This window comes from Anas acuta, chromosome 3 (genome assembly GCF_963932015.1).
Source record: "Anas acuta chromosome 3, bAnaAcu1.1, whole genome shotgun sequence".
NCBI lineage: Eukaryota > Metazoa > Chordata > Aves > Anseriformes > Anatidae > Anas > Anas acuta.
The window spans coordinates 8,954,067-8,976,179 of record NC_088981.1 but is presented as its reverse complement, the minus strand read 5'-3'; the positions used below and the strand labels follow the sequence as shown (position 1 = coordinate 8,976,179).

The window sequence follows — 22,113 nt, the reverse complement described above, 5'->3', positions numbered from 1 at the left end:
CAGTAACTGACGCTGTTTGCCTTGCAGTGGGACACGGCGGGACAGGAGAGGTTTCGAACTATCACTTCCAGTTACTATAGAGGTGCTCATGGCATCATAGTCGTGTATGATGTTACGGATCAGGTAAGTGGTGACCTTGCCCCAGGAGGGGTTCTCCAGGTGGAATGCACGAGGCTGACATGTAAATAAGATGCAATTTGATGCATGACATAGGATTTAACAACTCAGCATTTCCGAAGCATACAGTGACTGGTCTCCAGCTGTGTTAAAGTTTATCAAGCTGAATGAACAGTCTCTGGTTTGGGGCTAAACAGAAGCACAGGGAGCTGTGAGAGGTGGGATACTATTGTAAAGTAACAGGGTCTTAGGCTTAACCTAGAAGTTGCTGGGTACATAAGGGATTGTGTGAAGACTTCTAAACCTGCCTTCAGTGGTGGGAAGTCTGAATTACTGATACTGCTCAGAGATTTCTGAATGTGCTTGAACTTTGGTCTACAATAAACAAATCTGAAACAGAAAAATGTCAGCAAGCGTGCAGCGTACAACTGAGGCAGTGTTTCCTGTGAAAGAATCTCTGGAGATCAGTGGTGCTGTTGTCCTGTTTGAAGGGCTCTTCGGAAGTGTAGAGTTTCCTGAGCTAATAGGAAGGGAACAGTCGGCTTCTGTCGCTAACTGGAACGTCAGCTCAGTGCTGCAGTTCTGTATTTTTGGAGTCAAAGGTTGCTCCAGCATCTCTCCACAACAATGTGGCTTGCACCTAATAAAGCACCTAGTAGCTGGTGCCTTGTAAATGCCTGGGATTCCTCCGCTTTCAGCTGTGTACTGTATCTTCTGCCTGCTCCAGGAAGAGGAGGAGGAGTCCCTGATGGTATTTGTTGGCTATTCAGTATGGAGCAGGGAAAAATAATGGGGGGAGCCGAGCCAGGGAGGAAGGAACGATGGCCTGAAGAATTGCCTAGGCCTTGCGGCGACTCCCTTATCCCGAGGGAATCGGGAGTGGTGGTGTGGATGAATACAGTAGCATTGGTGTTCTGTCCCCTGTGGTTGTGGAGCACACTGATACGTATGTTGCTTTGCATTGTGTCCAGTTATTGCTGAATAGTGCCCAGCTTCCCTCGTGGTGAGGGGCCTTGCTCACGGCTCTCTTGTCTCCTAGGAGTCTTTCAATAATGTAAAACAGTGGCTGCAGGAGATAGACCGCTATGCCAGTGAAAACGTCAACAAGTTGTTGGTGGGGAACAAATGTGATCTGACCACAAAGAAAGTAGTAGACTATACAACAGCAAAGGTATGTTGGCACTGACACGGGGGGCTTGGCTCGGTGCTAGGCTGGGCCATAAATGCAGTGGAGTTCAGTGTAGGGAAGCAGCTCGGTACGCGGATGCCGGTGTGCCATAAATGCAGGCAGCTCAATGACCTGCTAAATGCTTTGGTACGAGTCAAACTGGGTTTGGGTGGGGGTCTGGGAGCTTGGGGAGGTGCACCAGGAAACCAGGTGAGCTGTGAGTTGGTGTGTGAGCTCACTGTTTGCTGTTTCTCGCTTCGCAGGAATTTGCAGATTCTCTTGGAATTCCGTTTTTGGAAACCAGTGCAAAGAACGCCACAAATGTAGAACAGTCTTTCATGACCATGGCTGCTGAGATTAAAAAACGAATGGGTCCTGGAGCAACAGCTGGTGGTGCGGAGAAGTCCAATGTTAAAATTCAGAGCACTCCAGTCAAGCAGTCTAGTGGAGGTTGCTGCTAAAACTTGCCTCCCCCCTTTTGTCTCACAACAATGAATTTGCAATCTGAACCCAAGTGAAAAAAAATTGCCTGAATTGTACTGTATGTAGCTGCACTACAACAGATTCTTACCGTCTCCACAAAGGTCAGAGATTGTAAATGGTCAATACTGACTTTTTTTATTCCCTTGACTCAAGACAGCTAACTTCATTTTCAGAACTGTTTTAAACCTTTGTGTGCTGGTTTATAAACGTGTAATCCTTGTTGCTTTTCCTGATACCAGACTGTTTCCTGTGGTTGGTTAGGATGTATTTTTGTTTTGATGTTTCTATTGGCATGTTTAGATGTCAGGTTTAGTCTTCTGAAGATGAAGTTTAGCCATTTTGTATCAAACAGCACAACAGTGTCTGTCAGTTTCCATGCATAAAATTTAGTAAGATATATGTAAGATCTGATTTGCTAGTTCCTTCTTGTAGAATTATAAATGGAAAGATCACACTATCTCTGATTAATAGTTTCTTCATACTCTGCATATAATTTGTGGCTGCAGAATATTGTAATTTGTTGCACAATATGTAACAAAACTGAAGAAATGTTTAATAAATATTGTACTTATTGGAAGTAATATCAAACTGTATGGTGATAAATATTGTCTTAATTTGTATTGGCTAAGGGGGAAATCAGGCTTGCATTGTGCACAAAACATATCTTTGTGCAGCCATGGCTCTCAGACCTGGTAGTAGACCAGAGACCTTCCCTGCGACAAAACTAGTGACTATGGCCCAAAAGACTGAGGTGCCGTGGTGCTTAAGGCACGTGCGCTGTACCAGGAGCACCTAGCCAGTGTCCATGGAGGCATAATGCACTCTGAATGTACTACAGTTCCCTAACTTAGTCTTGGAACTTAATTTATTTCTCAAGGACTTGACGTAGGGAATGCCTGTCTGCTTTGTGTAGCAGGGGAGAGAAGGGTGTTTCCCTGACGTGCATACTTCAGCATAACCTTGAGGTGGTAAAAACTTTGTACCAGTATATTATGTCTTTTCTATATACTGTTAATTCCATCCTCTTTTAATTAGTACTCTTCTTAATGCAACAGCTTAGTTTCTATTTGGTTATGCATAGTGGCATCAGAAGGATGAAATGGGGACAGCGAGATTCCCCCACCAGACTGTTGCTCACGTAGGCGCTCTTTCAAACAATTTGGACCTAACCAGCAGCCAAGAGGTTTTGGGCAGTGTGTGATTCTTTGTACAGAGCTAATCAAATCATTAGTGCCTGATGTCTAGCTAAAAGCCACAGGAAAGCTAGCCTATAACACTTCCTATACATGTAAAATTGTTCAGCTTTATCTAAACTCAACTGTTCAGCCTATTCTGTAAATAGTCTCATGTTTGAAAGACCATGTAACATTCCCCTAGTAGTAAATACACCCTGTGATAGTAAGAAATATAGCCTAGGTATGTTGTGAGGTATAAACTAAAACTGGTGCAAATATCCTCTGATTTTTTTTTTTGGGGGGGGGAACTTTGGCTAACAGCTTTCTTCAACATAGTTGCATCAATCAACAGGCAATTGTAATACATAAAGTATTGTCATGGTTAAGTTGAACTCTTCCACGTGAGACCTTCACAAAATAAAGTGATGTGCTTTCTATTAGAGATGTGCTTGTTGGTATAATTCATTACAATGTGACTCGCTCCTCCTGGAGAGCAGGAGCGCTAGGAGTAGTGAGTGCTGCTGAGATCAGGAAGTGAACCAGAAGGAGGTGTACTGAGGGTAAAACATCTTCCCTCCAGAGAACTGCACAAATGAACTTAAATGTCAAGATGCCTGCTACATACTATCCAAAACAATGTTAATATATACAGTAATAAAAGCATTGCAAAACCAACTTGGGCTACACCAGTTGTTTGGTGGTTATTTTTTTTCCCCTAAGTTATGACCTGACAGGGCAGCACTGTTAAATGCTCCAGCTGGGTGCCAGGCTGGAGCACAGCACAGGTTTAGAAGATCCTTGCTGAGGGGGTTCTCTCACCTGTGAGCTGGCTTACCCAAGGGCTTCAGCAGCACGGGCCAGGCCTGCAACTGGCACCTGGAGACAAACAGGCAGCAGCAGCGTTTCCTTTCAGCAAAGCCGGGGTGAGGCTGGCTGGGCAATTCCTGGCTGGTCCTGCTGTGGTAAGACTCCCGCAGGGCCCTCAGGCAGGGAGCCTGTGGTGGTGAGGCCAGAGCCAGAGCAGCCTCGCTACAGCGCTGTCCTGGTGCACGCCGAGCTGGTGCATGCCTTGCGATTTAAAAACCTGCCCTTGAAGCTTGGGGGTGGGGGGGCATGGGAGGGTATCAAAAAAACAAAGCAACAACCCCAAGCCCCTAAACTAAAACAGAGCTCTAAGTAATTTCACTGTGCTTTTCACCATCTACTTGCGTGATACCCAAACATCATCTGCTGTGTTCATAAGAATGGGAGGAAATGATGCATTCAGGAGCCCACACTGATAACCATTTAGTTTAAAGGTTAATTAAAACCACGCACCAACTGTCTGTAATTGGCTGTAACCTTTTTCTCTTTGGCCACTTACCTTGTTAGTGCAGGCATGCCCTTTTCTCTTGCAGAAAGGGTTTGGGAGCCCTTTCCCATGGCTTCGTTAGCGCCTATCGGCAACGTGAGCTGTGAGGAATGGCTCCGTCCTCTCCACCCAGGGAAACCAGCAGTGTGCCCAACGGCTGCAATGGGCAGCAGCAGCTCACACACAACTCACCTGAGCACACACACCTGCTTGTTGCTTTATCAGGAGCCACCCAGAGCACTGGCTCCGCATTTCTGCCTAACACAACACCATTAAATAGGCCCTGCTGCAGCAGTGGACGGTAATTACAAGGAAGAGTTCTGTTTGCTCCCAAGAACCAGAAAGAGCTGCTGGCTCTTGGCTTCCAGCAGCTATTTTTGAAGGGTATAAACACAAAATGAGAACGCTTCTATTAAAATCACACAGCTTTACTTAGGAGTTGCACTGCACACTACGGATTACTCAGATTAAAAAAAAAAAGTGTGTGCCTGACATTTTGCTAAGGCATGGAACAGGCCACTTCAGTGAAAGGGAACGCTACATAAAAAAAAAAAAAAAAAAAAGGAGAAAAGAACCAGCTGTACATTCCTCACTCAGAAACCCCCCCAACTTAGTCAGCAATATTAAATAGGAATACAAGTAGCCAAGTAACTGCACTGCTTGCCTGGCTCAATCCACAGTAAAAAACAAGTTGAGATCAGCCCGGGCTGGCTCACTGCAGACGCGGTGATTCAACGCGTTCTGGCAGCTCTGCAGGAGGTGGACGGAGCGGTTTGTTGTGTGCTGTGCTTCTGCTCAGCCGTCCTGAGAGCAGCCGACAAAGCCCAGGCCTGACGGAGGCAGCACCTGAAATGAAGCAGAAAGTTTGTTCCTGTGTGGTGGCTGCAACCCCAAAACAAAACCAATGAACCCGCTGTACCTCAATCACCTCCACCTGTCCTCTGGCTAGGTGTGTGGGCTACAGCCATATTCATTAGTCAATTAAAAAAACAAACAAAAAACTATGTAATATGTTGTTACTTGTCTAAAGCTCTGCAAATATCTTTCCCCTTTGCAAGTTGAAATTTTAAAGTGGGCCAGGAAGAAATCAAAATTCTTGAGCTATCTGGGCTCCGGGGGAGGAGGGAGGTTATCTTCCAGCTCCTGAATTCCTACCTCTGGGCGTGCAGGAGCTGCACGAGCCTTCCTGCGGCTCTGCACCGGGCTCCTTGCTAGCACCTGCAGTCATTTCACAAGGACACAACTCCCAGTTACAGCTCCAATGGCTTAGGGAAATCTGTCTGGATCGACTCTGATGGGACTTTGCCCTCAATCACCACTCAATGCAAATGTCCCCTCACCCCTTACTCTCCCTCCTGTCCTTCCCTCCTGAAATGCTCCTGTCTCTGCCATTTTAACTGAAGGGAGATGTTCAAAGAATCAGCCAACAAGTTTTCTAGTCCGTATTTTACACCTGGATTGCCTCGCTTCCCTTTCCCACCATTAAATGAGGACTGCAATTTTTCTGTGAGGAAACAAAAGGGTCATCTCAGGCTTCCCTGTTGCTTTTGGTACAGCAGCTGCCTGTGCCTGGGCTGCTGACATCCCATCCCCTGCACCCTGCGTGGTGCCCGCTGCTCGGTGTGTCCCTGACGCGCTGGCAGCGCCCTCACCACACTCTTTACTCTCAGCAGGGGATTCACCAACGCACTGCTCTGTCCCTGACATCTGAAGACTAAGGGCACCCATTTCGAGCCCACCCTCAGTTTTCTCTCCTTCCTGGCCCTGCAAACACCAGATTAAAAGAAAAAAAAAAAAAAAAAGCGGCTGATTTGCAGAGCGTGCTAATTTAAGTGCCTCTCTTCCTACGCTTCCCTCTCTCCCCCCTCCAAGCCCCCCTGCTTACCCACTGAGCTGCTGCCTGCCGCGTGCTGTCACCCTGCTCCCTGTCCTGCCCCTGCCTGGGATCCACAGCAGCCAGAACCGACTTGTACAGGCGCTCCGCGTGGCTCTCCAGCTCCTCCGACTGCTTCGCGATCAAGCCCAGCGTTTCTTTTAAAGCTGGAGGACAGAAAGGATGGAGGAGGCGGCGTTACCCTGACAATCCAGGCTGGAAGAACAAAGAACGGGGTTCTGCTTGCCCCAGACCGGCCTCTGAAGGAAGCACCAAACCCCTTCCAAACTGGGGTGCAATGTTCCGGGGGCAGCGGGAAGTGACCCGGGAGGCTGCAGCTTAAGGCTGATTACAAAAACAGGGCTCCCAAAGCTGTGCTCAGACAGACGTGGGAAACCTCCTTTAGGACCATGAAAAAAAAAATAAAAAATCCATCTGGATGCAAACCCAGACCAGTAGAAGCCCTGTAGTGACTGCAGACACAGGTTTTGGGGACCCAAAACCCCACAGGGAGCCACGTGTGGCCACACATGGTCTGTGGGCTCCCTTCACCTTTCCAGTGTCCCTACCACCCTGAGCAGTCTGTGCGGCCTTCCCTTTGGAAATACGAGGGGGCCCCAAATTGCTGCTACCAGCTCTGGGATTCACCCAGTGCAAGCAGGGCATAAAAATCACCTTTGCCTGTGCTGGATGAAAAAATTTTCTCCCAGCTGCAGGCTGACAGCAACCCAGGGCCTGGAGGGAGTTGGCCAGGCAGAAACAAATCCATCACCCACACGAGCAGCAAGCACCCGTGACGGATGGGGCAGCGTGAAGCAAGGTCAAGGCAAGGGGCAGCATCAGCACCTCCAGGCTGTGCCCGAGGTGTATTTGGGGGCAGATGCCAATGCCAGCACTGCCAGATGTGCCCGTGCCCCCGATCCCCCCACCCAAAGGCCCCTCTCACCTGGTGAATTTGATGCCATGCACTCGAGGAGAGCTTCTCCCCGCTGCAGCACGCTCTCCGTCAGGCTGCGGTGGTCGGCCACGTCCCTCCTGAACTCCTAGGAGGAGAGGAGAGGAGAGGAGCGCTGCCTACAGGTGTTTGGGGCAGCACACGCCTGGAGGACACCCGCCTGCGGTGCCCAGCCTGCGCTGCGTGGCCTCGTGCTGCCTGGGGAGGGCTGCTCCCCATGCAGGTCCCAGATTTGGCTCCGCACACCCCTGCAGCACCTGCCCGGGGGGTGCCTCGCTCCGTGCTGCCAGAGGAAGCCCTGAGAGGGCGTGGGGCACCCAGCCTGCGCTCCCAGTGCCCAACGCCAGCTTCAGGGACTTATCTCCCCCATGCAGAGGCACGGCACAGCCTCGCTGGTGCTGCACAGAGCCAGTGGAGGCCGATGCGAAGCGTTCCTGCCCAGGGGGAGGAAGGGAAGCCGAGGGTGAGACCTACCAAGTAGCGGCGCAGCGCTGCCTTCACGCTCACAGCGTCCGGTGTCGGCGGCACCCAGCTGTCCGTGAGCTCTGCCACGTCGTACAGCCAGCAGATGAGCTCCTCCAGCTGGCAGCAGAACATCTGCTTAACAAAGCACGACAAAAGGTGTTAGTGATCTATTTCTTGAACAAAGAAGAGGCAGCAGCAGGGATACACGGCTGAGCAGCCTTCTGGAGAGCGCCTGCTCCCTGCTGCTCCCCTCTCACGGAGGGCGTTTGCCATCCCTCCCTGCACACAAACATCCCTACGCTCAGGTCAACAGAAAAAAAGAGGACAAAAAAAAGGCACAAAGCAAATAAACCCCCTAAACATACCCAAAATACTGTGTGGAAAGAAGTAAGCATCGCCGTGAAGTGTCTGCTAGGGAGAGGTGTCAAAAGCCAGCGGCACCCAGGCTGAAGGAGGGGCTTTGCCTCCACCAGCTCCCTGCCAAAGAAATGCTCTCCTCCCCGTGGCAAACCAGACCCACCGAGTTAATTTGCAGTTTCTTCTCCCCGAGGGTTTGTCTCATTCAATTAAGTGCTTTCATTTATTTTTAAAGCGTCTCGGTAAGGGATTGTTTTTGTAGGATGCTGTGCAAAACCCTGGGGTCTCTGCTCCTGCTGAAACCGGCCTCCAGCCCCGCTTCTGCTCCTCGGGAGCTTGGTTTTGTTAAAAAGCCGAGCTGCTTCTCCCTGCCTCTGTGGCACGATAACCAGATACACCTGGGAAACTTCCTGGCCTTATTGTATCCACGGGCAAAACCCAGCCTGGGGAAGGCGAGCGAGCCAGGGCTGAGCTGCAGGGACAGCCACAGCACACCAAAAACCCTGGAGCAGGCAGCAAACACGGGTTTTGTGCTGGCCAGGTCCAGCCTGCCCATGGCTCTTGTATCTCGCAGCTTTGCCGCAGGAAGGAAGGGCTTGGGAAGACAAATCACCACGTTTCCGTCAAGCCCAGCCCCACGACGCTGAGCCCCGGGAGAGGCGAGCCTGGAAAGCGAGGCACTAAAACGGAAAGAATTTGTTTGTGCTGCTGCACCCGCTGCTATGAGCGGTACAGGGAAGGGCCCGGGCAGGCACACGCCTCTGCTCTGCAGCGTGGCTGTGCCCTGAAATCCAAGCCCTCCCCAAAAGCTGTGACCACCTTTAGGTGGACCCAGACCAGCAGCAGGGATACCCCAGACACCAGAAACGCCGTGAGGCTGCAAAACCCTTCGCTGCCAGAGAGGTTCCTGCTCCATCAGAAGAAATTATCTGCTCCAGTGAGCCGCCCTGCATAAATTACTAGCAGCTGCCAGGGACCAAACATCACGCAGAAGGCACTGGGAGGCCAGGAACTAAATATAGGCAGGCTGCACATGAGAGCTTCCCAGAACACGCTTCAGTTTCTGCTCTTACCTTAATGCACTGGGCCAGGGACTCGCCCTGCTGCCCCTTCTCCTTAGGGCTCCCCTTGGCACCCAGCTCGCTGGGGCACGTCCCATCCAACGCGCCCCCGATGCCTGCAGGGAGGTGAAGCCTGCCCAGAGGATCCCTATCAGCCCGGCTACACGATCCAGTGCCTTCCCAGCCGGGTTTTTGGGAGCTGTAGGGATGACACAGCCCAAGAAAGCCTTGGGTGCTCTCTCTTTGGTGCCTGCTACCCGCTGCTCTGAATGGAGACCGCTCGGGCTTGCTGTCGCTGTACGGCGGAGGGGTTTGGGGGCCTTGCCTGGACGTCCTTTTAGTTAAGGAAAGATCGGACAAGATCTGAGACAACCTCTCCAGCTCCCTCAGCCGAGGAGGCAGGGCAAGAAATTCTTCGTCACCGTCCCACTCCTTCCTCAGGGGGAGCACTTGTGTTGTGGCTAAAAACCTGCCCGCGCTTTTTGCCTGTGCTCTGGAATTCGAAGAGGGGCTCCCCTTCCAATGGCACCAGCTTCTCCCACCCACATCAGGGTGATCAAAGGAACTCAGCCCCGCTAACTCCGTCCTGAAATCCTTCAGAAAGCCTCTGGACGGACCCGCTGGGCCATTAGATGAAGTGCTCTTTGCAACAGATGCTTTTGCAGCGGCTGAAGGTTCGCCGTAGGAGATCGCTCTCACACAGCTTGGTTTTCCAGACACCAGGGTCGAGTACCTCCTCGCAGAGGCCCCAAACCCCCGACGTGTTTTTTCTCTGTTTCCCTGAGCCTGCCGACCTTGACCGTAGACGCTGGTGGACGTCAGCGTGCCCTCGGGAGAGAGGGAGAAGCTGTCCAAATCTATCCCTGAATCGTGGAAGAACGGCTCCGGCGCCTTGCCAAGCTTGTACCTGGGCCTCAGCGGGTAGGCGTAATCCAGCAAGTCCTCGTACTCCTGGTGGGGGTCCCAGTGGGGAGACCCACGGTCTGGGGAAGGGGGTAAGGAGTCCGGGATGGCGCAGGCCCAGTAATCAGCCTGGTAGGGCGACATCTTCCTCGCACGCCCCACAGGTACGTGCTCAGCCAGCAGGGCACCGAGGGGCTCGCGTGCCCGTGGTGCTTTCCCTTCTGCTGGAGAGCCCGGGGCTTGCTTCACCTCCTGCTGCTCGGAGGCGCTGTTTTCTTCTAAAGAAAGGGTGGAGAAGCTCGATCTGGGGCTGAGGGGGGTCGGCTGGGGCAAGGAGTCCAGGGTGGAGGAGAAGGGGGACGGGGGCCTTTGGCTGCACTGGCTGGTGGAGATGTCGTGAGAGACGTCCGCAATGCTGCTCTCCTCTGCCGAGCTCTGCGTGTTGGGAGCGCTGCAGGGGGGCTCCGAGCAGCCCAACGTTTTCGTCTGCCGGGACATCCATGGATGAGGGACCCAGGGAGGGGAGAAAAAGAGAGGGAGAGGCACAAAATGAAGGTAATTCACATGTTTGCTCCGTTTACAACCTCTGCTGTGTTACACGGCTCCCGCACCGCTGGGAAATCCCAGCAGAAAGAACCGGGAGAAACATTTCTGACGCTTAGGGGATGGTGAATAATGCTGGCTTTCTGCGCCCGGACAAAAAGCCCCTTCATGCAGCCAGGCTACAGAGATAAAAGCCCAGCCTGGGCTCTGCCCAAAGAGAAGGCTCGAACGCGAACCCTGCCCCTCCCCTGGGCCTGAACGGGCGTTGTTTTTAGGGAAAGGCATCTCGAGGCCTCGGGAGGCTGCGTGAGTCACTCAGCAGCCCCGGGGACACCGTTACTTGAGGAGCTCCATCCCCAGCAGCTTCCAGCCCCACGGCAGCACCGCAGGAACCAGGGCGAGGGTTTGGGCCTCGGTGCCCGCTCCCTTCCCTGCTGCAGGAGGAGGGCAGCCCCCAGCCTGCTGCCGGCACCCCCAGCTCGTATTTTTCAGCGCTGTGCTACAGGAGGATTTTGCCTGGTGTCAGACAAAGCCCTTCACCTCTGGGCCTCTCCTGCCACTTGAGATGAAAGCTCTCGGGGGCAAACGCTCCTTCCTTCTTTCACAGGGCCCAAACACAGAGCTCCCAGCCCTGCCTGGGCCTGACCCCGCAGCGGCAGGCAGCACGGCCCCCTTACCTGCTGCTCGTCCGAGGAGAAGAAACGGTGGCTGAGGTGAGGGTGGGAATCACCCCCGCGAGCAGCTCTGGAGGTGGGTGACGAAGGGACCCTGGACAATCTGGCCGTGGGGGCTGCAGACGCTTCTCTGCAGTAGCTCGAGCCTCTCTGGGTGACACCAGCCGCCAAGCAAGCGTGTCCAGCCCTCGCCAGGCTCTCCATCCCTTTCAGGGAGGGTTTGGCGTCCTCTAAGAGCCAGTGCACGCTGTCAGCCAGCTCCGGGCAGTCCGTCCGTGCATCTGTGCAGTCCCACCTTCCATAGCACTTGGCCTTCTGGCTCAGCGAGGCTTCGGAGAGGGATTTTCCCACATCCAAGGCCATGGGCACGGAGCTCCCGAGAGGTGCTGCTGCGGCCTGGGCTCTCTGAAACACACAACACATCGTCACCTCCCCTCGTCTCCACGCACAGCAAAGAAGTTTTGCTACGTTTAATAGCAAAGATCACAAGCATGTTGTGGAGCAAGCCCCCAAAATCATAAAAATCACATCTTGGTACATCCAGTGAGCACAGGGAAGAGCAAAGTGGCCGTCCAGTCCAACCAGTGTTTCCTGGTTTCCGTGACAAGGCGTGCAGGCACAAATTAATTAAAGCTCTGACTGCCAGGAACAAACCTGCGTTTTACACCTCGCAGCTCTGTCCTGAATGCACAGCCAGTCCCACCAACAGCTCGCTGGGCCCAAATGAGACATCGGTAATTAGAACCTAAAGCCTGCATTAACGTGGCTGAGCCCCGACGGGTGCCGAGGTGGGGAGTTTTTGAGAAGATAAATACAAAAAACGTGGACTGGAAGCCACCCAGAAGGCAAAAGCGTATAAAAAATAAGTTAGAGGGGGAGGTAGGAGGCTATAAAACCCGAATCTTGGCACTTCGCTGTGCAACTTCTGCCCCAACTCACAAATATTCATGAAATCAACTTCTAGTGAAAGTAATTAGTGGAAACTCTTGCTCAGCTGATGGCACATTTGCCGTAGAGCCAAGCCCACTGCATCGCACTGCAGAGCCATCAGACATTTATTACTCCTGCAGCCTGAGCCCCGGAGCCCTGTAAAGAGGTGTGCAGCAAGCCCCCAATTTAACAACCACATCAGCTGGGGGAAAAAATAAATTAAAAAACAACACGATCCTCTTATTCTGATTCTGGCAGCTTTTGAGGGCTGGATTTCTGTACTGCTAAACCAGCTGGAAGCAAGTTTAAAACCAAAAGCCAGCAACAACAACGGTGACAGCTCAGCCTCACCTCCTCCCAGCCAAAATACTTTGGATGCCAACACCACCTGTGCCACCTCGTGCCTGCCTTTAAGCCCTAGATTTGAAGAAGTTGGTAAAACCTAGGCAATTCCTCCCTCTTCTCAAGGGTTTGCTGAGCACAGAAGCTACGTTCAGCAGCCTGCTGGCTCGTCCCTTCACTCGGAGCACCCGCAGCAGCCTGGGTTTTTGTTCCAGGGTGCTGCAGGTCGGTGGGGCTCCTTTCCCTCTGGTTTCGGCCTCTGATTCACACACACACACACGCCAGAGCACGCCTGTGCCTGGCCTGTCAGCTCAGACAGGTCTGACAAAAGCCACCTCAGGTGACTGGCTTCCAGACCACTCCTAATTTCCACCCGCACAGCGACGGTTTGGGAAATGAGGAGAGCACCTCTGCAGGCCGAATGACTCGAGGCAATGCGTCGCAGCCTCTCTCGAGAGAAGCACGGTGGAGCTGCCCTTGTGTTGGGTTTGTTTGCTTTAGCGGGTGCTCCTGGCACCTGGGCAAAGTCCTGAGCGGGTACTGGGAGGTGGGATGGGCACCCAGCTCCTGCTGGGGATGGATTCGGGCTCTGCAGGCACCCCACGCACAGGGATGCTCCACCAGCACCCTCTCTGGACCTCTGATGAGGAGCTGCAACACGGCAGAAGAGTTGGGTTTTGATAATGTACATCAAGCACTGTTAGGAAACAAAGAATCTTGGTTAAAAGCCAAGTTTTATTTTTTAAAAGTGTGTGAAAAATGGGCTTGTTACAGCACGCAGCCCACCACCGTGACTAAAGCTTGTGCTGTCTGCATACCCCCGTGATGCAGAAGCAGCTCAGCGTTTCAGACCTCGACGGCTCAAATTTGCCCCCTCCCAGCACCCTGCAAAGAGGGCAGGGCTCCCCCCAGGCGGGGTGAGGCACTTGGCAGCATCAAACCCCAGCTGCAGCCTCTCCGAGGTTAGGACCTGCAGGGCCCCTGCTCGCCTCCCACGGGGCAAGGTGCTGATCCTCACTGCGCTTGGGGTCTAGGAGAAGGAAGAGAGTGCTTTGGCTGGTGTCCTTTGGTGCTCATGAAGCCAATAAAATGGTAAGAGATGAATGATCCATCCTGACAGCTAGCACACTGCTAGGCAGGTCCCCAAACGGGGAGCCCAGGCGCTCTCTAATCCCCCTCAGGTGGAAGCTCCCAACACAGGCTTGCAGAGGACAGAGCCAATTTGAGCTAACGAGCATGTGGCAGGTTTTAAAGCGCTTACTCATTAGGTTAGCTGGGCCTGGGCAGATTCAAGGAGATCATAACTTCAGGCAACAAATGCTCCCCCCTCTGGGGAAAGCAGAAGTCATGGGAACAGGCAGCGTTTCAGGCCACGGGGTGACCTCCGTCAGCAAAGCCTCACTCCTGGCTCAAAGAAACCCGGGCTCACTGCATTTAGCTAAAGCAAGGCGACTGGAAACAGCACACGGGGAGCCTTGTTTTGCCAGCACTGAGGAAAGAAAGAAAGAGGGGGAAATTATTATTATTACTACTTTTTTAAAATAATCTTTTTTTCTCCTTTTTATTCTCTGGCACCCTGGGCTCTCACCGTACAGGGACGGCAGCAAGAGGTGGCTTCAAGTAGCAGCACGCCGCGAGGAAGAAGCATTTTGGAGCTCTGTGTGACTTAAAATAAGGCAAGGCAGGCGCAGCCCTGGTGACTGCTCTGCGCAGCATGAGGCCCCGAGCAGCTGCCTGACCCTGCGACCGCCAGGGTGAGATCTGCGTGCTCCAAGAGTGATTTCAGTGCAGGCTGCAGAAGATGGGGCTGGCAGCTGCTTGTGTGGCACCTCTGGTGGGAGCTGGCTTTACGAGCTGCCTCTCCGCCCAGCGAGATGCTCCCACAGGCAGAGCCAATGTGTTCCTATAGCATGAGGGCAGGGGGATGATGTGCTGGGGCTCCAGGGGAGGCCGGATCCCTGACGTGACCCACGGCAGGTGCTGTAGCTGCTGCTGTATTACCTTCCTCCTTCCTGAATGCTGACAGCCTGAGGGAACATGATCGCTGTGTGAGAGCAAGTGCTGGGCAGCTATATTCAGCGTGGCAGCAGCTGCGGCGGCGGGCAGATAACTCCAGGGCTCTCCCAACCCTGCACCCCGGGCTGTTCCTCCAGCCATCACCTGGATTCACTCCCTTATTTGTCACGGTCACTCGGGTCACTATCACATACAGCCCTACACACCACCATTTTATCCTAAAATTGGTGATATTGTGCTCTTTTTACCCCCCAAAAAAAGTTTGGATATCCAAATAAAACAGCATGGTGATTGCGAGGAAAATGATTAATGAACCTGCCCCTTTTACATATTATACAACAGTACCATAAAAAGATACATCTGCTTATCTAGCTTGCTTATCAGTAGGTAAATCTGTGATGCTAACAGCAACAGCATCCCAAAGTATTCCCAAGTTCACAAATCCACCTCTGTTTTCTGTCGCAGCGCCATACCACACGCGATTTCTCCAAGCACGCTGTGCAGTTTGGATGACGGAGGTCTTCTGGATCCCAGGAGGCAGCACGCTGCTATTTGCCAGCCCTAACTGGTTCCCAGCCAGCCACTTTGCTTGCAGAGCTAATTTCCACGTTTTGTTTGAACAAGTCACGCACAGAAGTCTCAGCGAATCGGATGCCAAAAGGTCAAGTCCAACTTCCAGGTGATTGAAATGCCCAGGAAATCCTCTGAGGGTATTTGTGTGCCTGGCTCTGAAAGCCAGGGTCTTTGCACCGGGGAGAAGTGACACTCGCAGTGGGATTCCTGCTGTTCTAACCCAAATGGGTACCACGTATTAAATCCCAGTGTCACTTTCAGAGCCTAACAGCCTGTCTGCCCCCTCTCCCACCTCATGCTCACCCTTTTTGGTGCTTTCTTCCCCGACTGAGCAGGGGGCATCACCAGCGGCCAGGACGTGAGCAGACACCCCAGCAGCTCGCTCCTCTCCTTGCCGGTGTGTTTCACATGCTCGCAGTGCTTTCCCCGTGCCGTCATTACGCAGCAGGCAGGCATTTATGGCCAGATCTCCAAGAAGCTAACACAAATCCAACAGTCTGGGATGTAGGCTCAGTCCCTGGCTTCACGCCTTAAGAAATGCTCTTCCCTTCTCTATGCAACTCTCTCTCGTCATTAATATGTATTTATAGTCCACCCCGCTGTTCACATGCACGTAATCCTTTCAATTAAACCCTCCCGGGGGCTTGGAGCTACCACAGGAAGATGCATTCACATCCCCTGCAGCCAGCACACGAGCAGGAAGCCGCTCTCTCTGTACGTTCAGAAACGATCCAGATTTTCAATTCCGTCCCAATCCTACCAGCCAGGAGGGCTCGAGAAACCCACAGGTTGGGACACAAATGCCTTTACAACCAGTGAATTAAAAATTAGAAAAATCAGAAAACAAAGCAAAGCTTAGCAAGGCACCAAAGCGTATTTAAAAGTTTAGATTTCACGTGCATTAATGACCAACCTTGGCACACCTCCTTACTTTTAAAGGGCTGCTGTACCTTGCTATTTCTATCAGATTTAGTGGCTTAAGTCTCGCGTCAGCCAGCCCAATAATAACAGATACCTCCAGCCCACACACTCGGGGCAGCTGGACAATAAGCTGCATTTAAAAACAGACTGAAAATGAACTTTCTGTAAGTTTTCAAACTCTCCTACTACTAAAGCATAGTTGCAACTCCCAAGAGCATCGAGACAGCCGGGTTTCTCACCATTTTCCAACAGCAGCAACGCCGAAGTTTATGTTGCTGGTGGCCAGGACACACCAAGAGCCCCACGATGGGATGCGAGCCCCAGCCCTTGGCCAGGACAGACAAAGAGAAGCTCGACACGGCCACAGAGTGACGTACAGCCAGGGCTTTAGGCACAGCGGAGACTTTCCACTGGCCTTAAAAGCCCAGGAAAGCAGCCAGAAATCCTCACCACAGCGGAGCCCTTGGTTGTCCCACCAGCGGTGGAGCGGCACAGAAACAGTACCCATGGCCACTTCTCGGACAAAACAATGAATGAAAACAAAAACCTTTTCATTCACCTCAGGGGGGGCACGTCCAGAAGGAGTAACGGGATCTCTCCGGAAACCGATCCCTCGACTTTTCCCCATTGTCAAGAGGAAGCTGCCTGCCAAAAAGTCGCCACCGAAGTTGGTGGAAAACAAGGGCTGTGCCCCAACCCGCCGCGTCCCACCGCCAGCGCTCGGCCCACGGGCTGCAACAAAAGCGGCGACGTGGCCGGAGCTTCCGTCCCGGGGTCCTGCTCAGCGGGGCACCCCAAACCACAATTTGGGGTCACGCACACTGCGGGCACTGCTTTTGGTTTGGGGTCACACACCCTGCGGGCAGTTTTTTGCTGTTTTGGGATCACACCCACACCAACACTGCTTTTGGGGCCTGCAGGATTTCCTTTTTATTACTGTTTTCCTTTTTTCTGGCACGCTTTTCTCCCAAAAAGCCCTTCTACGGCTAAAAAGAAATAATCGGAGTTGTGCTTTAACCCCCCCAAAAACGGGGAGAGCAGTGGGACCCGCCGAAGCATGCCCTGCTAACGCAGCAACCGCAGCTGCAACACCGCTACCTGTAACGGAGAGGGGCCAAAACAGCAGAACCCGCCCTCTTCTCCCCGAGGACACCCCCCTGGGCTCACGGAGCCCCCCGGATCCCCCCCAGGACCCCCCCCAAGCCCCGCACCCCGTGCCCGGCCCGCACCTACCGAGCAGCGGCCCCGGCGCCCCCGCTCTGCCCCGGCCCCGGCGCCGCGCCCCCTTCCCCCGCGTCTTAGCCAATGGGAGCGCGAGGAGCTGCGTCACAATGGGAGCGGGGCGAGCCGGCGGCCAATGGGAGCGGGGCGTGCTCCCCCCTCCCCTACCGGAGAACCCCCCCCTCCTCCTCCTCCCCTTTCTGCTTTTTGGGGCTGCTGCAGGGCAGGGCTGGGAGGGAGCGGACCCTGCTCTCCGGGCCATATCCTGCTGCCAAATCCAGCCAAGCCCCTACCCCAGGCTGCTCAGGGTTGGTGAGCGCCAGGGCAGGCGTTTTCCCGCTGCTCCGGGAGCTCAGGACCTTGTGCAGCAAAGTCTCTGCAGTGAAGGGAAAGGATTTATTTAACCCATTCTGCGGGTGCTGGCACTCGAGGGGCAATCCCCGTGCCTACAGCACAAAGCAGGGCTTGATTGCCACAATCAGACCTGAAAGCACTGCTTCTGTGCTCTGGGAAGCTGGGATGGCAGTCTCCGTGTTGTCCGTTATAGGGATATTAATAGTGCTGCAGGGGGAAGAAAGAGCAGTCAGAAGCGCTTTGCCACCCTTAAGAGCCACAGAGTGAATGTTAGGTGTAACACATCGGTTCACCTGCCTGTCTTGCAGCTGCCACAAGTCTTCCCTGGTTCTGCTGGCAGCGTGGAGGTGACTGACGTTATCCCCCTCCTGTGTTAGAACGGCTCAGGCACTGAGTTACAACATCGCTGTGTTGTAACCTGGTAGCACCGCATTCCTCGCTCCTTCAGGACAGGTTTGTAGGCAAACTCTGACCCGTGCTCATGGGCAGGAGCCATCTGGGCACAGAACTGCTCCGACCCCTCTCTGCGGGTGCCAGCAGCCCAGCAGTGGTGATGTGCTCGTGCGTTTTGCTATTAGCCCTGGCATCGGCACTCGGACACCTTTGGAGGTGCCAGCCCATTTGGGCAACAGGCCAGGCCAGGCTCTGTTTGCTCGTCACCTCAAAGAGACAGCAAAACCCCCTGTTGTATTATTAAAGTTCCTTTCAGAAGGTTTCACATAGGCCTTCCTCGCTTTGATTTGTACTCACCCTTTCTTTAGTCCTTCGGTCCCTGCCTGAGCTGTGCTGTGGGTGTACCTGCTGCCAGACGTGTTCCTAAATTGTGTGGTCTCACAGGACTGGGAGAGATCCTTTTCTTCCTGGGGTTAACAACCCTTTTTACTCCCAGATGTCTGCATTTCCATGTCTTGGACCCATTGCCCTTGTTCTCTTGATTAACTCTCCCTAGGACACGCTTCTTTGAAACTCAAAACTTAAACCTTGCCCCAAACTCCAGCGCAGGCCTGGCTATGATAAGGCAAATTTAGTGTGGTTCTCCAGGCTGTGTTCCTGTTTACACATCCTGGTATGCTACCTGATTATTCACAGAGCAGGGCACTTGACTCATGCTTCAAACTGCCCGTAACTTCCTGATCCGGCTCCTTAATCCACCGCTTCCCGACAGTATTTGTGCAGTTCGTTATTCTCATCTAGATTAATTCTTTAGATCCTCTCTTTTCCAGACCCTCTGCCAATTCTTCTGACGTTGCTCTGAATTTCAGCCCTGCCCTCCTCCCCGTTCCCAGACCTTTTCTTCCAGGTGGGACCCGCAGGTTTTCTGTTCTAAAACGGTTGTCGTTAATCAAATACTTACAGCCATATGGTAGGCACCTGGGGAATCCAGTCCCTCAGCTGCACATTTACTCTAGTAACGTCTGAGTAAGCAGCTTCATTTCAGCCATGTTGCTTTAGCTTCTTTTTAGTTAGAAAAAGCTCACCAAAAGCCTAGAAACCTTCCCTTACCCATACATTTAGATCACGTAAAACATTTAGATAAAAACCACTACTGCAGTGTTACTAAGGATTTCCTAAAAAAAGGTAGCTGCTGCTTCTCCTTCCTAATTTTGCAGGAACACCAGAAAATTTGACTTAAGGGAACCCAAAGCAGCTCACAAAATAAAACATACAAAGTAAGATTAATTAAGAATAGAGAAAAAACAGAGTGATACCTATTTTAGTGTCAACATTGGAGTGCAGGGAAATGAAATGTACTGTTAGCAGCTGGACAACTTCAGTTCTTTACCACTTAGTTGTTCAGCTGGACAGAATGGAAGGATTTAGCCCTAGAAAAAGGCCAAGTAGAAACTGCACTTCTCCTTTCTGGCCACACGATGTACCCATCACACCATAAACATCCTGGCTTAACTGCCAGCAACAGGCAATCCAGCCCTAAAGGCAGGTGTTTCCAGTTTCCATCTTCTCCCAAAGCATCTCCTTACCTCTGTCCAGGCCGAGGCAGCATTGTCGTCCCTCTGAAACACCCAGGCAGCGCAGATCAAGGCTCGGTGCTGTTGTGCAGGTGGGGATGAATGGGACGGAGTTGGTCTAGGGACAGAAATGCTCTGACTTTCCTCTTGTTGGATGAAGGCGATGCGTTGCTGTGGAATAAATATGAGCCAAGCGGTCAGGAGGTGGTGGCAGCTGCCAGTCAATATAAATTATAAGGGACAGTGAATAATTGGGACTAATTTGACTTTTTAAGTGTGAGATTTTACTACTGCTTTTGATGGAGAACTTGGGGGATTTCTTTTTCATTCTAATTCCAGGGTTGTATTGTATTGTTATTTGTATGTTGTCCTGAGCAGAACTCAGAGACTCTTCAAAACCAGAGCTGTGATCTGCACGAACCAATCATCAGCATGGAGCTTTGTAAAAGAAATAGATGGTTTGGTATAAATTTAAAATTAGTTAATGTAAGCATCACAATAGCAAAGCAGTGGTTTGAAGAATGGCTTGGAGTCATAGCAAATGATGCCATGCCTAGCAAAAGGTTTGGCCTTTGTTGTTTTTGCCAGGCCCAGAAGGCCTGGCAAAACTAAGACCATAGCACTGTTAACTTGTTCAAAGAAGACCCTGCTCTCTGATAATAGGAGGATGGCATCAGGGTCGCAGCATTCCACATCTCCTATTCCTTCCCTTGGCAGCCCAGCAGGAAGAGAGGCTGCAGCACAGGACCGCCAAAACCCAACAATTCTTAACGACTATTAAAGAACTCTCCAAAAACTAGGAGATTTAGTGAAGATTTGACAGACACCATCCTGTTTTGCTTACGTTGCGCTCAGGTGATTGGGACCAGACCACTTGGACACACATTTTGTGGCTTGTGAGTGTGAATAAGTGAAATCTATAAAAGAATGAGTGTGAGCGGGTAAAATTGGCTCACATGCAAATTCTTTAAATAAATACTATATTCCCCTTCTATAAGATCTTATTCTGAGTTTGGCTACACTGGTTTCCTAACTCAGCAGGAATGGTACTGCTGAAAGGACAAAGCCCCATACCTTAAGGAAGCTCAGTGAGCCAAATTACTTGAGCTAATTAATGTTACAGTACCAGGGAAGCAATGTTTAATCTCAATGGCTCTGTTGCTGTTGGTTGGAACCTGCTCAGTTTGCAAGCTTTGAGTTCCGAACATTTGGAGGCCTCCCTCAACCTCTGGTAGCTGTGGGCATCTCCATCTAATTATATTGTAGCATACCACAGTGAAGAGAATCCAGATCTGCCTGATTGTGTACGAGTTTTTGTGACACAGTAATTACAGTAATTTACATAGCATCGCTGATCACTATCCCGTGGAGATGGTGAAGTCTAGTTACCCAAGACTCTGGAGTGGCTTTGTGTTGCATCTCTGCTCCTAGGTTTCAGAGCCAGTTTGTAATTTGTCTGGTCTCTGGCATAAAGTTTGACAAACCCAGCCCTTACGATCGTGGAGATAACTTTCAAAATGTGGAAATAAATTCCAGCTGCTACCCTTCCTGCCCAGTCTAAAACCACAGGTATCCTCCTTAGCATGGTAGCTCTACTCTCACATCCAAGATGCAAGAACTTGCAAGAACAGCAAGTTAGCTGTAAACTTGCCAGGTTCTTTTCATGCAGATCACAGCACACGAGACTCCCAAGAGGTGCAACGTACTTGTACATTCGCTTGAATGCTCATAATGGGAAGACAGCAGAGATTTGATTTTCAACAACCTAACATCACTCCACATATCTGAAAGGTGACCTGACTATTAGCACAGCTGTACCACGCAACCTGTTAGACCCAAACCAGTCATTTGATAGCAGAACAACATGGTGTTGTCTTTCAACCTTTTAGCTGACTCACAAAGCACTTCCCTACAATTATATCTACCTTAATCAAGCAAGCTGAGGATTAAAAAAATAATAATAATAAAAGAACTAATCTGCTCCTTGGCCATAATTGGATTTCATCTCTACATATTCAATTACAGCAGTAGCAGCTGCTTTTGTTATAAATTTATTTTAAGTGTTTTTCTTTGTGTGAACTTCTAAAATGTGTGGTCTGTCTTTTTAACCCATCACTAATTTTTAGAAGGAAAAAGTGAAGTACATTTTCCTGAAAGCTCTCTTCTTAAAAAATGGTTGAATTACTACAAAATGTAAAAGCATGAGGCCAGATTGGCAGGTGGTGGTAGAAATATCATGCAAAACTTCATCTGTTTTGTTTAGTGTTAAAGCTCTAAAAATGTCTGGATGGAGTCAGCTGGGACTCAGCCTAGTGCTTGACTTGGTTCTCATTAAAGACAAACCAATCACTCCACATTTTTCCACGGGTCTCATAAAGGTTCATGGCTTTCAAATGGTGAGGCACTACAGCTCTGACAATCACCACTTACCTCAGAAAGTTTCCGAAAACCTGCTTGTTTCAGGCGGCAGCCATCTCTGTATCCAGAGCTGACACTTGAACAGATAGCAACTAATGTGTGAGAGCACTCCTCTGGCAGCTCGCTGGTTGAGCAGCGTTCCTCCAGGTATCTCCTTAGGGTTTCAGCAGGGAAGCAAGAAGACAAAGACACAACCCTGAGGTCAGATAGGCTTTTTGGAAAACACCACATTGATAGATTTATAAA

The 22,113-nt window shown here is 51.4% G+C and overlaps 2 protein-coding genes and 2 long non-coding RNA genes across 8 annotated transcripts in view; 2 read left to right on the top strand and 2 right to left on the bottom strand.

The window, feature by feature from the left end:
- The window catches only part of RAB1A (RAB1A, member RAS oncogene family), a 12,552-nt gene extending 9,167 nt beyond the window's left edge, over nucleotides 1-3,385 (top strand). The window contains exons 4-6 of the mRNA XM_068675634.1: nucleotides 28-123; nucleotides 1,157-1,288; nucleotides 1,549-3,385. Coding sequence (XP_068531735.1) covers nucleotides 28-123; nucleotides 1,157-1,288; nucleotides 1,549-1,746 — 426 coding nt within the window. The 3' untranslated portion in view covers nucleotides 1,747-3,385. The remainder of the gene's footprint in view (nucleotides 1-27; nucleotides 124-1,156; nucleotides 1,289-1,548) is intronic.
- On the bottom strand, nucleotides 2,032-22,113 carry CEP68 (centrosomal protein 68). 5 transcript variants are annotated; one of them, XM_068675597.1, is made up of 8 exons: nucleotides 21,880-22,113; nucleotides 19,462-19,620; nucleotides 11,129-11,530; nucleotides 9,018-10,394; nucleotides 7,597-7,719; nucleotides 7,114-7,210; nucleotides 6,180-6,334; nucleotides 2,032-5,140 (listed from the first exon to the last, which is right to left on the bottom strand). In XM_068675597.1, the coding sequence occupies exons 1-8, from the start codon at nucleotides 22,096-22,098 to the stop codon at nucleotides 5,090-5,092; spliced, it is 2,583 nt and encodes an 860-aa protein (XP_068531698.1). In that variant the 5' UTR covers nucleotides 22,099-22,113; the 3' UTR covers nucleotides 2,032-5,089. The 5 variants fall into 5 exon arrangements, with proteins under 5 accessions (XP_068531698.1, XP_068531700.1, XP_068531702.1 ...); XM_068675599.1 differs by lacking the exons at nucleotides 19,462-19,620; nucleotides 21,880-22,113 and adding exons at nucleotides 16,467-16,552; nucleotides 17,141-17,159; XM_068675601.1 differs by lacking the exons at nucleotides 19,462-19,620; nucleotides 21,880-22,113 and adding an exon at nucleotides 17,141-17,291.
- LOC137853352 (uncharacterized) lies at nucleotides 13,112-14,789 on the top strand. Its single transcript, XR_011094410.1, has 2 exons — nucleotides 13,112-13,489; nucleotides 13,993-14,789. It is a non-coding gene; the product is annotated as an uncharacterized lncRNA (long non-coding RNA).
- On the bottom strand, nucleotides 13,115-14,115 carry LOC137853350 (uncharacterized). The gene is made up of 2 exons (XR_011094408.1): nucleotides 13,986-14,115; nucleotides 13,115-13,886 (listed from the first exon to the last, which is right to left on the bottom strand). It is a non-coding gene; the product is annotated as an uncharacterized lncRNA (long non-coding RNA).

Coding starts and splice junctions, on each gene's coding strand:
- CEP68 (XM_068675597.1), bottom strand. CDS start 22,098: ATGTGGTGTTTTCCAAAAAGCCTATCTGACCTCAGGGTTGTGTCTTTG. Junction 7,720..9,017: donor CCCTGGCCCAGTGCATTAAG/GTAAGAGCAGAA, acceptor TTTGTTAAGCAG/ATGTTCTGCTGCCAGCTGGA. Junction 6,335..7,113: donor CATGGCATCAAATTCACCAG/GTGAGAGGGGCC, acceptor TCTGTCCTCCAG/CTTTAAAAGAAACGCTGGGC.